This window comes from Monodelphis domestica, chromosome 8 (genome assembly GCF_027887165.1).
Source record: "Monodelphis domestica isolate mMonDom1 chromosome 8, mMonDom1.pri, whole genome shotgun sequence".
Lineage (NCBI taxonomy): Eukaryota > Metazoa > Chordata > Mammalia > Didelphimorphia > Didelphidae > Monodelphis > Monodelphis domestica.
The window spans coordinates 133,158,169-133,174,369 of NC_077234.1; the positions used below are offsets into that span (position 1 = coordinate 133,158,169).

Here is a 16,201-nt window from a genome sequence, read left to right on the forward strand (position 1 = left end):
TATCAGGTACAGTTTCATGCAAAAGAATGTAAAGCCAAGAATCCAGAGGAATAGCCAATGGAAAGTGAAAGAATTGTGTGAGCAATAGAAAGAAGGCCAGTTTGGGTGAATCAGAGTTTGGGAGGGAATGTTCATGTATTTAAAGCTAAAATGGTGATTTTGGGGCCTGGTTTGAAGGGCTTTAAAATCTAAAAGGAGTTTCCAGTTCAGCCTACAGAAGAATAGGAAAGCACTACAAGTGATTGAGTGGGGAGTGACATGATCAAATTTAAGGAAACCCCAGAAAATTACACAAAATACACAGCACTATGTAGGATAGACTGGAGGGGCAAGAAACTAATTAGGATGTTGTTGGAAACATCTATTTGAGAGGTAAGGAGGGTCAGAACTAAGGTGGTTGCTATGTGAATGGAGAAAAGAGTTTGGAATCTAGTGATGTAGAATGTAGAAAGTCGTAGAAAGCATCAAGATATAGCAACTGATTGGGGTGTAAGGAAAGTGAGCAAACCATCTAGGACAGTGATGGTGAACCTATGCTCTCTGTGGGCAATTGGCTGACTCCTCCCTTCCCCCACCCTCCTACTTCCCCCAGAGTTCTCAGGAAGACTCAGGAAGAGCTGTTCCCCTTCCCCCTCCACTGTGCCCAATGGCATTTTTTTCACATCTCCTGCCCCTTTGTCCAGCAGCCCAATGGGAGAGTTCAGGGGGTGAGGTGGCTGCTCACAGGTGGCAGAGCAGGAGAGGAGTGGAGAGCTTGGGCTACTCCCCTCCCCCTTTCTATACTTAGTAAGGACATTCCTTATTTAATTCCTCTCCACCACCACCACCCCACCAGTAGCCCAAAGGGAGAGCTTTCTTCCTCCCTGTAGGGGTTGGGGGGGTAGGGTGGGGTCATTTCTTAAAATTTTCACCATCACTGATCTAGGATAATGTGGAGATTACATAGATCTGGGAGACTAAGAAGCATGGTGCCTTCAACAGAAATAGGGAAATTTGAAGGGAGAGTAAGAGTTCAGTTTTGGACAAATGTAGAAAATAGAAAGGAAAACTAGGTGGTATAGTAGATAAGTGTGCCAGGCTTGAAGGAAGAAACTTATTTTCCCGAGTTCAAATTGGCCTGAGAAACTCACTAGCAAACCACTTAATCCTTTTTGCTTCAGTTTCCTCATCTGTAAAATGAGCTGAAGAAGAAAATAGCAAATCACTCCATTATCTTTGCCAAGAAAACTCCAAAATGGGGTCCTGAAGAGTCAGACAAGACTGAAAAACAGAAAAGCTAGGACTAGATTCCAGACACTCCCTCCCTCCAACATCTTCCTATGAAAAAAGAAATGGAAGAATAATAGAAAAGGATCAATAGAAGGAAAGTGAGGATCTTTAGCCTGAGGAAAAGTGAGAGATGATAGTTAAGTTCAAGTATTTGAAGGGTTTTCATGTGGAAGAATTATTTAGTGTATGGTATGGGCATTGTACCCCCCAAACTATAGAAATGTTTTAGGCAAACTGTAAGCAGGGAAATTCCTGTGCTCCCTTCTATCTTGGTGACTCCTAACCCAAGCATCTGATAACTCCTATAAGACTGAGAGGATTATCCTCCTTGGATTGTCCTTTACATTTGAGATGGAAAGAGAGATACACCTCTTTGATATCATCAAGTTGTATATCAGACATCATCCATCTGTCCTTTAAACTATGAGGGTCACCCCATGTCTTCAGGCAAACCTACTCCCTGCCCATGCCTCAGTGCATACCACTCTAGAGTCATGTCTTCACTGTTGTAAAAAGTATAAAGACCCCAGAATTGAGGTTATCTGGAACAGCTTCCATCTATGCTGTTCCACCTAGGAGGCAGTCTTCCACCTATGCTGTCTTGACCAGATTCAACATTTCATCCAATGCCGGATTCCCTCCTTTTGGATGCATTCACGTTGACTTGATAACTCTTTGTTGGGAATATTGCAGTGTATTACAATGGTGATTCCTTTCCTTTATGACCTTTGAGGTCCCTTTCAACAGCTTCTCAAATAATTAGTTTTTACCTCTTACACTTTTGTGTATTTGGGTTACCAATGTCAATGCTTGACTGCTTTTAGAATCACTATGGTGTGTGCACCCTAAAGCCTATCAACAAACACTGGTATTCATAACTATAGATTTTTCTTAGCAGTGGGTGGTGAATGATCCCACTGCCCACCGGGGCCTGGGTGCTTGGTCGCCTGGTATTTAAGCTTCCTAACCACCGGCACTGTGCCTTCCAAATGTTTTCAAAATCTCCTCCCCTAACACATAGGAAACAATGTGCACCCACCGGGAAGCCTGGGTCAATGCTTCGGGATGAATGAAAGGAAGGAAAACTTTTTACATAGGGCCCAAACCACTCCCTTCATTAGGCGCTTGGGCCGAGCTCTTGGGTATTGATTTCCGCTCCTGTCACCAAGACCCCAAGACCCCAAGTCTCGGATCTGGCGCCGCCCTTTCACTGTTCACAGTTCCCTCTCATCAAAGCGCATCCCCCCCAACTGCTCCCACGCCACGCCACGCCACGCCTCCCACCCCCACCCGGCCCCGGCAAAAACCCGGAACCTCGGATCCTAGCTCTTGAAAGCCCTGTGGGACTGGAGGGGGCTCCAGTGAGCATGTGCAGAAGAACTTGGTGGCTGCTGCCCGCTCGCTCGCTGGCTCGCGCTCGCTCGGCCGGACGAGGCCGGGGCAGGTGGCCGATGCTCGCAGGGGGCTCGCTCTCTGTACCTGCAGTGCTGGCCCCCGATCTCGGGCGGGCGGGAGGGAGGGAGGAGCGGCAGCGGCAGCAGCAGCAGCCCCAGCTCGCGGGGACGGTGGCCCCGGCCTCGGTTCTAGGGTCCAGGCGTGGAGGATGGAGGCAGCTCTGCTGAAGCCACCCGCGCCGCAGATGATGGCGGAGCAGGTGAAATGCTCTCCTGGCGGGGGCGGCCCCGGAGCCGGCTCTGGGAGCGTGGTGAACGCGGAGCTCGAGGTGAAGAAGCTGCAGGAGCTGGTGCGCAAGCTGGAGAAGCAGAACGAGCAGCTGAGGAGCCGGGCGGCCAGCGCTGCCGCGGCCGCCGCCTCCTCCTCATCCTCCTGCTCAGCCTCAGCCTCCTCCTTGACCTCCTCCGCCCACCCCGCTGCGGCCGCCGCCTCCTCCGGTTCGCACCTGCTGCTGCTCCCCCCGCCGCTGTCCCCGCCAGCCATGGCTGTGACCGTGACCGTCCCGCCTGCAGCTGGAAGTCCCCTGAGCCCCCCGGCTGCGGGCTCCGCCGGAGGATTGGCGCTGGCACTGAGCACGGGGGGCGGCAGCAGCAGCAGCAGTAGCAGCGGCAGCGGAAGCCCGGCTTTCCCTGGTACCTACTGTTTGCCCAGCCCTGCCCCTACCCTCTTGTGCAGCCTAGCTCAGCCCGAGTCACCCTTCGTCTATTTCAAACCATCCCCCGCCGGTTTCCCCGGGCCTGGAGAAAGCGGAGGGGGAGGTGGGACTGGCGGGGGACAGGAGCCAAGGAGCGCGTCTCCTCTGGGGACTTCGGCCCCATCCTCTCCTGCTCCGACCCTGCTGGATGAGGTGGAGCTGCTGGACCTGGAGAACGGATTCTGCAGCCAGCTGGAGGACGAGTATACATGGTATCGTTGAACCTTTCGCCATCTCTCGCATTCCTTTTATTATTCCAGCCCTTGTGCTCATCTCGTAACCCTGGTCCCTGGAGCGTGTCCAGTTGCCCTATCCTCGAGGGAACGTGTCTTTGAAGATCCTGGTCCCCGGGGCCCTAGATGTTCTGGGGGAGGCGAAAGAATTAGAAAGGTGCCCCTCTCTGGGTTCATAAGGCCTTACCCTTCCTCTTTACCTCCATCCTCTTTCTCTTCCTCGGAGACCCTGAGGGCAACTTTGTCGCTTCCTCTCTTCTGATACCGGAAATGGTGGCAGTGACAGGTGCAAATAGCGTGTGTTACTCCCGGGCTCCTGGCTCTCCTTCAGCAGGGGCGATTATTTTCATTCTCTTGAGGGACCAAAGGAAGCTTTCCCCACCTCAAATCGCTGGAAACCCCCCTTTGCTGATAGCTCCGCTGAAATCTAAGCGATGAATTGGCTAGCTATACCCGCTTGCCTTTTAATCCTTTTGATACAATTGTTGGATCTCAGACTCCTTATTAGCATTAACTGGAAAATCCATATGATCTTGTTTTGCAGCTGTTTATATCTGCTTTTCGGTCACTATTACCTTTCCCCATAGGGAAACAGACCAATCCTATTATCTGAATTCCCTTCTTCTACTCTATACTATTTGCCTACTAATACTTCCTTTTTGCTCCATTGAAGCAAATGATTTTTTCTATTTAAGGAACAGTTTATATATTTTGTCTCATCTGAGAGATCTGGGTTGGTGCAGTCATACATTTTCAGTTGCTGCATTTCCATTGATATTTTATTCTTGCTTATCTCCCTTTTGAGATTCAGACTTGCCTTCCAAAATGTGCTGACTTCACAGACTCTTCTCAGATATGGATGTAAGAAATGTAAACGTAACTATGGATTCCTAAGCATGTGTATGTTGGGTGGAAATTTTACCAGGTAGCCAAGGGCAATTTTTATTTTAAGCTCATTTGGAAACTCTTTACCTCTTTTCCTTGTCCAGTGAGTACTACTTACTTACTTTTAGAAAAGTATCCTTTCCAACTGGGATGGCCTTTTGTAAAAGGTTCTAAAAGTTCTGGGAATTTCCAATTAGTGAACTTCAACAGATGACCTAAAAACTCAAATAGGATCGTGGTTCTAGAGTGGAAGGGATCTCAAAGCATGTCTACTTCAATCTCTTTTATTTTCCTCATTAGTAAAAATTGGCCCAGAAAAAATTCAGAGGTTGTGACATTCACCTAGGGAAAATTAACATCATTGGTCCCCCCTTAAGGTTTTGATTTGTTAATGTCTGGTTTTAAAAGATAAACCTTGATTCTTTCCCTGTTTTCACAGGCTTGTTGCATGAATTGCATTTTTAAAATCCAGTGAAAGAACAAATAACAATAAGAAAGCTTCTCTCTAAACTAGGGGAAGAGACTATGTAGGGCAGAACCTGCCTGGACAAAACATTTGTCTGCCCTAGGCAGAACTTAAAATTATAACACCTGGTGTGTTCACTGTCCCCTGAAATAGTTGTTTTTCTCTGAAACTCACAACTTGACTATGGAAAAGAAGCCTCCCTCCCCCTACAAAAATATCACATTCTATAATAGACAGTTTAATTTTTGGCTCTAAAATGTGAATTTTTTGAATAGGGGTATTTTAAAATATTTTCTATTCTGTTGTACTTTAATCAGCTACTTCCATTGCCTACCCTCATTGACTCTCATGTGAGTTCCCTTTTCTTTTCCTAACTATTCCCCGTTAGGCTTTTTTCTTTCTATCCTTTTGTCTGATAGCCTCAGATAACATGAAGAGAAGTCATTTTGGCACCAAGTCTTAAGTATAGGAAGGCTTAAGATAGTCACAAGATCCATCAGAACTTCTTTATTTTGATACCTGTGCAGGTGGTTCAGAAAACACAAACTGTACTCTAAGCATTCTTTGATTTAAACTTTTTTTCTCCCAAAGTTTAAATATTTTCTATATTGTAAGTTCCAAATCAGTGACATAGTAATGTTTTTAAAGGTGGTTAGCTAGTTTTTAGTGATTTCAACTATATCAAGTAACTAGTAAAGGTTATTAAATGAGGATAAAGATATTCCGAGACCTTTTTAAGAATACAGCTTACTTTACTTTTAATGGGGATTAAGGATAATTTTTAGATTGGAGACCCTGCCCTCATGGAACTTCCAATAAGAGGATTATTACATATACAGATAACTGTTAGGAAGAAGAAAAATCTAAGTCTGAAAGCTGGAATTCTTAACCTTTTTCGGGGAAGGGTTGTGGACGATTTTGGCAGTCTGGTGAATCCTATGAACTCTTCCTCAGAATATTTTTAAATGCATAAAATACATAGGATTACAAAGGAAACCAATTATATTGAAGTATAGTTGTCAACTCAGGGGAAAACGAACTCTGCAAGTTCATGGACACCAGGTTAAAAACTTTGCCTGGAGAAGCATCAAAGGTTTTATTGAAGAGGTGGTAATTGAGTTGGGCTTTAAAGGGTGGATAGGAATTCAGCAGCTGTAGGTGGAAAGGCCTGGTAAAGAAGGCTTTACATAGTGAGCAAAGGCATGGAGACAGCAAAGCAGCAGGGGGTGGGCAGGCAACTGGTCCAATTTGAAGCAGAGATTACCTAGAGGAGAGTAGTGTGAAATAGCTCTGGAAGGACAGCATTGTGCCAGATTGTGAGGGCCTTGATGACAGACTCCCAGACATCTTATTAGCATTAATTGAAAATCCATTTGGTCTTGTTTTGCTGCTGTTTAAGTTTGATTTTTCCTTATTTGGCACCTTTTCCAATTTTTATTCTGATAGTGAAATGGAACTATCTCAGTCCCCCCTCCCAAAATACACTATTTGCCTGTCAATATTCCCTTTATGCTCTTTGAAGCTACTGATTTTTCTTCATTAAGGAAGAGTTTATCTCCTCTGGCCTGGTCTTTAAGATCTGAGTTGTGCCGTCAGTCTTTTAGGGTTTTGAGGAGGGCAATTAGACAATGGGATGGATGATTAAGGAAGACTTTCTTTGACAGTGAAGCCTTACTTTGACAGGGAGGTGGCAAAATGGAAGTGAAAATATCACTGTAGTAGTCTAGATAATCAGGTAATAGGGATAATATGGTAGTAGGGTTGTGAGGTTGAGAATAGAAGGAAAGAATATGAGAGTTTGCAAAGAGAGAATGATAACTGTTATCTGAAAGGTGAGGGAGGTAAAAGAATAAAAGATAACTTTGGATTTGGAAGACTTGGGTGACTGGCAATACTACAGATGGAAATAGTGAAGTCATCAGGTCTCTGCTTTTTGGGAAAAGACAATAACCAGGTTTGTGGAGTTTAAGGTGTTTAAGGAATTTGGGGGATACCCATTTTAAAAGTTAGGGAGGGTGCAGCTGGGTGGTTTAGTGGATTGAGACCTAGGCCTAGAGACAGAAGGTCCTAGGTTCAAATCTGGCCTCAGACAGGTCCCAGCTATGTGACCCTGGGCAAGTCACTTGACCCCCATTGCCTGGTCCTTACCACTCTTTTGCCTTGGAGCCAATGACTCCAAGATAGAAGGTAAGGGTTTAAAAAAAAAAAGTTAGGGAGAACATAAATAGCTAGTGCAGGACACAGAGAGCTTCAAGAGGTAGAATTCCAATAGACTGATGTCTCTTAATCCAAGGGAGGGGAGGGTATCCAGAAGTAGGTCAGCCATTTGTAACCATGATTCTTGAACTTGGATAAAAAAAATTCATTAAAATAGGTTTCTTTGTGATCCTATATATTTTGTTTTGTTTATTAACAAACATTTTGAGAAGTTGTTTATTAACAAATATTTTGAGAGGGTCCATGACACAAGGTTAAGAACTCTTTGGAGCTGGAGATCAAACTGGATAATGGCACAGAATTGAAAGGGCATTTAATTCAACAATTAAGATGTCATTGGAGACATTAAAGAAGTTTCTGTAGTGTGAAAACGCTAATAGTGTGGAAATAAGAATACAGTGAGCTGAATTGAAATTTGATAGTGAGAAAGTTGATCATTGGGCTTGGACAACTTTTGGAAGAAGTTTGGCTGTGAAGAAAGAAATAAGTTCATAGTTAGAAGAAGAAGAAAGATTAAAGGCAGACTAGGAAGGACTGCTGAGCATGTTGAAAGGGAATTGTGAAGAGAAACTGAATAAAGCCTTTAGGCACAACTTCTAGATTACAATTCTAAACCAAGAACAAGCTGATTTGAGTAACACTTGTAGCTGCTCTAGGAGGGATATTTTTGGGGGATGAGGTGGGTAGCCTAGTGTCTATTTGATGCTAACATACTACTAGCAAGAAAATTTCATTTTTCTTCCAATGAAGAAGAAATGTTTTCCCAGCATTTAGAGATTGTTTCCTCTTTATCATCCTGACAGATACAAAAGAAACTGTTCCCAGACTTTATATCATGATTTGAAGGGCTGATGTCATCAAAATACTGTTGTAATCTTTTGTGTTTTTACTTAAAAATGACATCATAAATTTATGTGTAACTGCCAAGAATATTACAAGGATAAAATATTACTGACAAAACTCATTCTACCATTGGCAAAAATGTTTTTATTTTTGTTTTGCAGTCAATTTTAGTTTAATGAATTGAACTATATTGCTTTTTGGTGTCTTAGGAAGTCTCGATGACATTTCATTAAAATACTTTTTGGTAGTTGAACTTAACTGCATGACTTGGCTACTTCCTTTTCCAGTCCTACATGTCATTGATAATAGCACTTATATCAGGTCATTATTGATAATGTTCTATTTCCTGCCTACTTTGCATTTTCTACTACCCTTTGATGGCTTGAAATTTTCATTCTTCTGAAAGCAGATTATTCCACTATCACAGAGAAAACATTGGCGTTTTGAAAAACAAACAAAACAAGCAATTTTTGGTGTCACTGAGCGGTTTGAGGTTATTGAAAGTCTTGTATTGATAGTTTTTCAAATTCTGTCCACCCCATTCTAGTCATCAGCTGCAGTATTATTATCCTTATTTTATATGAGTATGGGTGTATATATATATATATACATATGTATACACATATGTATATTATTATTATTATGGGAAGTTTAGGGGGAAGAGACAAGAGGTAAACATCTGAATATTTTAAGTTTATTGATGGGAAAAAAGGAATGAAGGTAACAAAGGAGAAGGAAAATTTTTTTATTTTATCCCCAAACTAATTTCCCTTAATACTAATCTATTGGCTAAGTTATCTTAAGTTAAGTTTCCCCCAAACAGAATCTCACAGACTGAGTTCAGAAATGGGCCAAGATCCCAGAGGCAAAGTCCAAATTAGGTCCAGTAGAGATTTGATGGGTCTTCTTTGGTCTTCAATCTAGCTGCCAGCAGTCAAGTCTCTCTCTTTCCCCTCAAGCTAGTATCTCACAAAGGGCCAGATATCTTGTGGATAGGTGGAAATCACAGCTACCTCCAAAAGATTCAGCAAGAAAGCAGGTTTCAGTTGGGACCACAACCCCTTGGAATCTTGACCCAGGCTCATATGTGAATCTGTGTCGCATGTTCCCTGTCAATCAAATTAGTCTTTTCTCTGCTTACTACAGTCCCCCCTTTGCACAAAGCCCAAATTGTGTTAGAAAACACTATTTTGGCATTTGTGCACAATATAAAATACTTACCAATTACCTAAACTAAGATATCTACCCAAAATAACAAACAACTTACACTAAACTATTGTAATCTAACTAATGCTAACCTATTCTAGGGAATTTAACAAGGGAAAAGGAATTAAATAATAAACAAGTACAAATGTCAAACAGAAGCAAAAGCAAAACAAGCAAATAACATCAAAACAAAAGATGAACATAACTTCCATGCAAATGTTAAACTCAAAATACTCTTTTATCAGCTAATACAGAACATTGTACTACTCTTATACTACATTAACATCTAACTTAGAGAAAAATTTTTGAAAATTACAATAAACATAACATTGCATAAGTTTTACACTGAAAATCAAACCAAACATTAAACTCACTTAGGCAAATACATAATAAATACTACTATATATATGCATAAATATGGATTTATACTCTTTTCTAATAATATACATCCTGATATGAAATATATATATGTATATATACACACACACATACACACACATACACACTTCCACAGATACAATAAGTATCTGCTCAATCTTAATTTGGAATATGTATACATATATGCATATATATACATATTTTATATATAGATACACATACTCTGGTTTTTCCATGCTAAATAGTTAGTCTGTTACCTCTGGCCATGAATTTCATTGAAGATGGCCTGTAGTGTTTTGGGTCTAGATGTAGTAATTATAATATAATTCATGTACAAGAACCCTTGAAGAACTTTTTTTATCTTCAATGGATCTATCTTCAATTTCCACTTTACTCAGGACTTTTCTCTATGTTCTGTCTAATATTTTAGGTGAGCATATGACTCTCTGTTTTATGACACTTGATTTTTGATACTTAAGGAGCAGGGGGAAAAAATTCTCATCACATCTGCCATGTTGTTCAATCTTTTCAGATCCATTTGGGGTTGTGAAGAGAGAATTAAACTCCTTGTTTATTTTTAATGTAATCAGTCAGCAACCTTTAATCAATCAAGAATTTAAAGTATCTCTACTTAACACTTAGTCACTAAGTAAGAGAGTTCACAAGTCACTTACTAGGAAAAAAAAGTTCACACCCCCAAAGGCCACAAACATTGCCTCCACCTTGGACAGTGCTAGGCAAATTGGGAGGCACAGGAAGTAGGAGAGAGACAGGAAGTGACTGGGAAAAAGGACTATAAAAGGCTAGACATAAGAGAAGATTCATTCATTCATTCCTTGGCTCTTCAGGTGAGGAGAAAATTTTTTCAATTCCTTCCTTGGCTTTTAGGTGAGGACTCTCTCTCTCTCTCTCTCTCTCTCTCTCTCTCTCTCTCTCTCTCTCTCCCCCCCTCCCTCTCTCTCTCTCTCCCTCTCTCCCTCTCTCCCTCTCTCTCTCGGTAGAATGCTCTCTTCAGTGTGAGCTTTGGTGAGATTCTTGGCCATCTTAGCCTTATGTGCATTGAAAGTTCTTGGCAGATTTTTCAGCATCTCCTGGCTCTTCAAATTTTGGCTTCCTAATTAGGACTTTGGATTCACATTCATAGTCTGTAGGCATTAGGATTTAGTATATTTGTAGTTAGGTGATTTTTTTTCTACCTCTTTTCTATATTTCCCACTTTAATACCTTGCTGTAAATAAAAGCTGCTTACAGTCATTTTGACTGGAGAAGTTAATTATTTGTATAAATGGCAATCATAGTATATTTTTTTAAATTCTCATGTTTGTCAAACCCATTTTTAATTATTACAGGGTTTTCTTGGCAAAGATACTGAAGTGCTTTGCCATCTCCTTCTCCAGCTCATTTTACAGGTGAGGGAACTGAGGCAGACAAAGTTTAAGTGCCCAAGGTCACATAGTAAGTATTTTGACTGAATTTGAACTTGAGTCTTCTGACTCCAGGTCCTGGAATTCTATCCATTGTGCCACATTACACTCTTTTAAAAAATCCCTTACCTTCTGTCTTAGAATCAATACCATGTATTGGTTCCAAGGTAGAAGAGCAGTAAAGGCTAGGCAGTGGGAGTTAAGTGACTTGCCCAGGGTCACACAGGTAGGAAGTGTTTGAGACCAGATTTGAACCTAGGACCTCTTTTTATCCATTCAGCCACCTAGCTGCTTCTCTATTTTGTTCTTAATTGCAAAATATATTTCACTAAATTATTATACCATAATTTTAACAATTTCTATATTATTTTTAAAAGCTGAAAGTAAAATTCTGTTTTGAAACCAGAAAACAATAGGAATAATGGATTTTATATCCTCTGTTTTTCTTAATTTTTGACTTTTAAGATGTGGCTTGCTATATTAAAAATCTTCAAAAGTCTTTGTAACACACCTCTTGTTTTCATTCAAAGATTGCTCTCACAAAAGTTTTATGGAGATATGAAAGACATGAGTAGGTAGTTTTTAATTTTAAAAATCAAAAGTACTCTTATTTTTTTCTATACTTTTGAAATCTTCCCCACTTTTCTGTGTCTTGAAAATTTGATCCATGGGTACCTTTTAAAATTATTTTGATAACAGATTTCTTCAGTATGTTTTGTTATGGGTTGATGAATTCTTCTCAAATTCATCTTCTTAAGAGCCATCCCAGTTTTCTAATATAATATATTTGGTATCAAAAGGAAAAGCCATGATGTAGTGAATAGATACAGAAATTGAAATCACAAAGACTTGGTTTCAAATCCTGACTTGAATATTTAAGACTTACTTTCCTCAGCTATGAAATGGGGAAAACAATACATGTGGTAACCATTTTGTGAGACTTAACTGAAATCATGTACTTAAACTACATATTGTAATACATTGAAACTGTATAAATGCATACAATTTAAATCCCTGTTGATCACTTGGGGAGAAAAAGGAAATTAATTCAGGAAGCACATTAAAATCCTAGTACATAAATATATTGTCATTAGTCAATAGTGTGAATAAACATTTATTAAACACCTATGTGTCCATTATTGTGCTAAGTACTGCTCATACAGATAATCAAAAGACAATGTCTGCTCTCAAGGAGTTTACAATAAATATAATGACAAAAGACAAAACAAAAGGAGGATGAAAGGGAAGATTTTCCTTCTCACTTTTTTCCCTCAGTTTTTGTCTTACTAACTCAAATAATTTTGGTGTCATGTTTATTGAATACTAGACTTTTCCTCTTTGCTTCTGGATTTTGGTTGTCAATCCCAATGCTAGTAGGCTATTATGTTTTTTAATTAATATAAAATTATTTTGATCATTACCATATTATAGCTAGAGATCTGATAATCTGAGACTAGTTTATTCCTACTTTTTTTAACTTCAATTTTTACCCCTGAAGATAATTGAAACTTTTTTGTTCTTTCTCTTGAATGTTGCTGTTTTGTCTAATTCTATACAGTAACACTAGATAATTTGGTTATTTTGTTTGTGTATCTAGCGAATGCCTCTCTAAGTATCTGCCTTTTTTTGGAAAATATTTAATTAAGTATTTAATTAACTTAGAACATTTTACCTTGGTTACAAGAATCATGTTCTTTCCCTCCCCTAGCCCCACCCCATCCCACAGCCGATGCGCAATTGCACTGGGTTTTACATGTATCCATGATCAAAATTTATTTCCATATTATTGATATTTGCACTAGGATGTTCATATAGAGTCTACATTCCCAATCATATCCCCCTTGACCCATGTAATCAAGAAGTTGTTTTTCTTCCATGTTTCTACTCCCACAGTTTTTCCTCTGAATGTGGATAGTGTTCTTTCATATAAATCCCTCCAAATTGTTTAGGATCATTGCATTGCCCCTAATGGAGAAGTCCATTACATTTGATGGTACCATAATGTATCAGTCTCTGTGTACAATGTTTTCCTGGTTCTGCTCCTTTCACTCTGCATCAATTCCTGGAGGTCATTCCAGTTCACATGGGATTCCTCCAGTTTTTTTATTTCTTTTAGCACAATAGTATTCTATCACCAACATATTCCACAATTTGTTCAACCATTACCCAATTGAAGGGCATCCCATCCTTTTCCAATATTTTTGCCACCACAAAGAGCGCAGCTATGAATATTCTTGTACAAGTCTTTTTCCTTATTATCTCTTTGGGGCCCAAATCCAGAAGTGGTATGGCTGGATCAAAGGGCAGACAGTCTTTTAGCACCCTTTAGGCATAGTTCCAAATTGCTCTCCAGAATGGTTGAATCAATTCACAACTCCACCAGCATTAATGTCCTGACTTTGCCACATACCCTCCAGCATTCATTACTTTCCATTGCTGTCATGTTAGCCAATCTGTTAGGTGTGAGGTGATACCTCAGAGTTGTTTTGATCTGCACCTCTCTGATTATAAGAGATTTAAAACACTTTTTCATGTGCTTATTAATAGTTTTGATTTCCTTATCTGAAAATTGCCTATTCGTGTTCCTTGCCCATTTACCAATTGGAGAATGGCTTGATTTTTTTGTACTATTGATTTAGCTCTAAAAATTTGAGTAACTAGACCTTTGTCAAAGGTTTTTGTTATAAATATTTTTTCCCAATTTGTCACTTTCCTTCATTTTAGTTGCATTGGTTTTGTTTGTACAAAACCTTTTTAATTTAATGTAACCAAAATTATTTATTTTATATTTTGTGACTTTTTTTTTCTAATTCTTGCTTGGTCTTAAAATCTTTCCTTTCCCAAAGATCTGATATGTATACTATTCTGTGTTCACCTAATTTACTTATAGTTTCTTTCTTTATGTTCAATTCACCCATTCTGAGTTTATCTTGGTGCAGGATGTGAGATGTTGATCCAACCCCAATCTCTCACTTACTGCCTTCCAATTTTCCCAGCAGTTTTTTTTATCAAATAGTGGATTTTTGTCCCCAAAGCTGGGATCTATGGGTTTATCATAGACTGTCTTGCTGAGGTCACTTACCCTAAGTCTATTCCACTGATTCTCCCTTCGGTCTCTTAGCCAGTACCAAATTGTTTTGATGACCTCTGCTTTGTAATATAGTTTGACATCTGGGACTGCAAGGCCACCTTCCTTTGTCTTTTTTTCATTATTTCCCTGGATATCCTTGAACCTTTGTCCTTCCAAATGAACTTTGTTTAATATTTTTCTAATTCATTAAAAAAGTTTCTTGGTAGTTCAATGGGTATGGCACTAAATTATTAAGTTAGTTTCAGTAGGATTGTCATTTTAATTATGTTATCTCATCCTATCCATGAGCAATTAATGTTTTTCCAAATACTTAGATCTAGTTTTAATTGTGTGGAGAATGTTTTGTAGTTGTGTTCATATAGTTCCTGTGTTTGTCTTGGCAGATAGATTCCTAAGTATTTTATATTGTCTAGGGTGATTTCCAAATGGAATTTCTCTTTCTAATTCTTGCTGCTGAGATGTGTTGGAAATATGCTGATGGCTTATGTGGGTTTATTTTGAAGCCTGCAACTTTACTAAAGTTGTTGATTATTTCGACTAGCTTTTTGGTTGATTCTCTAGGATTCTTTAAGTAGACCATCATATCATCTGCAAAGAGTGATAGCTTGGTCTCCTCATTGCCTTCAATTTCTTTTTCTTCTCTAATTGCTACTGCTAGGGTTTCTAGTACAATGTTAAATAATAGAGGTGATAATGGGCATCCTTGTTTCACGCCTGATCTTATTGGGAAGTCTTCTAGTTTATTCCTATTGCAGATGATGTTTGCTGATGGTTTTAGACATATACTGTTTATTATTTTTAGGAAAGGCCCTTTTATTCCTATACTTTCTAGTGTTTTCAATAGGAATGAGTGTAGTATTTTGTCAAAGGTTTTTTCTGCATCAATTGAGATAATCATTTGATTTTTGTTGGTTTGCTTGTTGATGTAGTCAAGTATGTGCATGGTTTTCCTAATATTGAACCATCCTTGCATTCTGGTATAAATCTCACCTGATCATAATGAATAACCCTTCTGATCACTTTCTGGAGTCTTTTTGCTAGTATTCTATTTAAGATTTTTGCATCTATGTGCATTAAGGAGATTTATCTATAGTTTTCTTTCTCTGTTTTTGACCTGTCTGGCTTTGGAATCAGTACCATATTTGTGCCATAAAAGGAATTTGGTAGAACTCCTTCTTTGCTTATTCTGTCAGATAGTTTTTAGAGTTTGGGGATTAGGTATTCTTTGAATGTTTGATAGAATTCATTTGTGAATCCATTTGGTCCTGAGGATTTTTTCTTAGGGAGTTCTTTGATGGCTTGTTCAATTTCTTTTTCTGATATGGGGTTATTTAGGTATTCTATTTCTTTTTCTGTTAATCTAGGCAATTCATATTTTTGTAAATATCCATTCATATTACCTAGATTGCCATATAATTGGACATAATAGTTTTTAATGATTGCCTTAATTTCCTCTTTAGAGGTGGGGTCTCCCTTTTTATCTTGGATACTGTCAATTTGGTTTTCTTCTTTCCTTTTTTTAAATTAAATTGACCAATACTTTGTCTATTTTATTTGTTTTTTTCAAAGTACCAGCTTCTAGTCTTATTAAATCAATAATTTTTTGACTTTCAATTTTATTAATTTCTCCTTTGGTGTTTAGGCTCTCTAATTTAGTTTTCATGTGAGGATATTTAATTTGTAAAATTTCTAGTTTTTTAATTTGCATGCCCAATTCATTGACCTCTGCCCTCCCTAAGTTGTTAATATATGAACCAAAGGTTATAAATTTCCCCCCAAGTACTGCCCATAGATTTTGAAAGGATGTCTCATCATTGTCATTTTCTTCAATGAAATTGTTAATTGTTTCTATGATTTGTTCTTTAACCAATTTTGGAGTATCGTATTTTCAAATTTTTTGATTTGCCTCTCCATGTACCCCTACTAATTATTATTTTTATTACATTGTGATCTGAAAAGGTTGTATTTATTATTTTTGCTCTTTTGTACTAATTTGCAATGTTTTTATGCTCTAGTACATGGTCAGTCTTTGTAAATATA

At 39.0% G+C, this 16,201-nt stretch overlaps 1 protein-coding gene across 2 annotated transcripts in view; it reads left to right on the forward strand.

Moving 5' to 3' along the window:
* Positions 1 to 1,952: 1,952 nt before the first annotated feature.
* SLAIN1 (SLAIN motif family member 1) overlaps positions 1,953 to 16,201 on the forward strand; it is an 88,658-nt gene continuing 74,409 nt past the window's right edge. For both annotated transcript variants that reach the window (XM_007501483.3, XM_007501482.3), the window contains exon 1: positions 1,953 to 3,630. In XM_007501483.3, the coding sequence (XP_007501545.2) occupies positions 2,873 to 3,630 (758 nt within the window). In that variant the 5' untranslated portion in view covers positions 1,953 to 2,872. The remainder of the gene's footprint in view (positions 3,631 to 16,201) is intronic.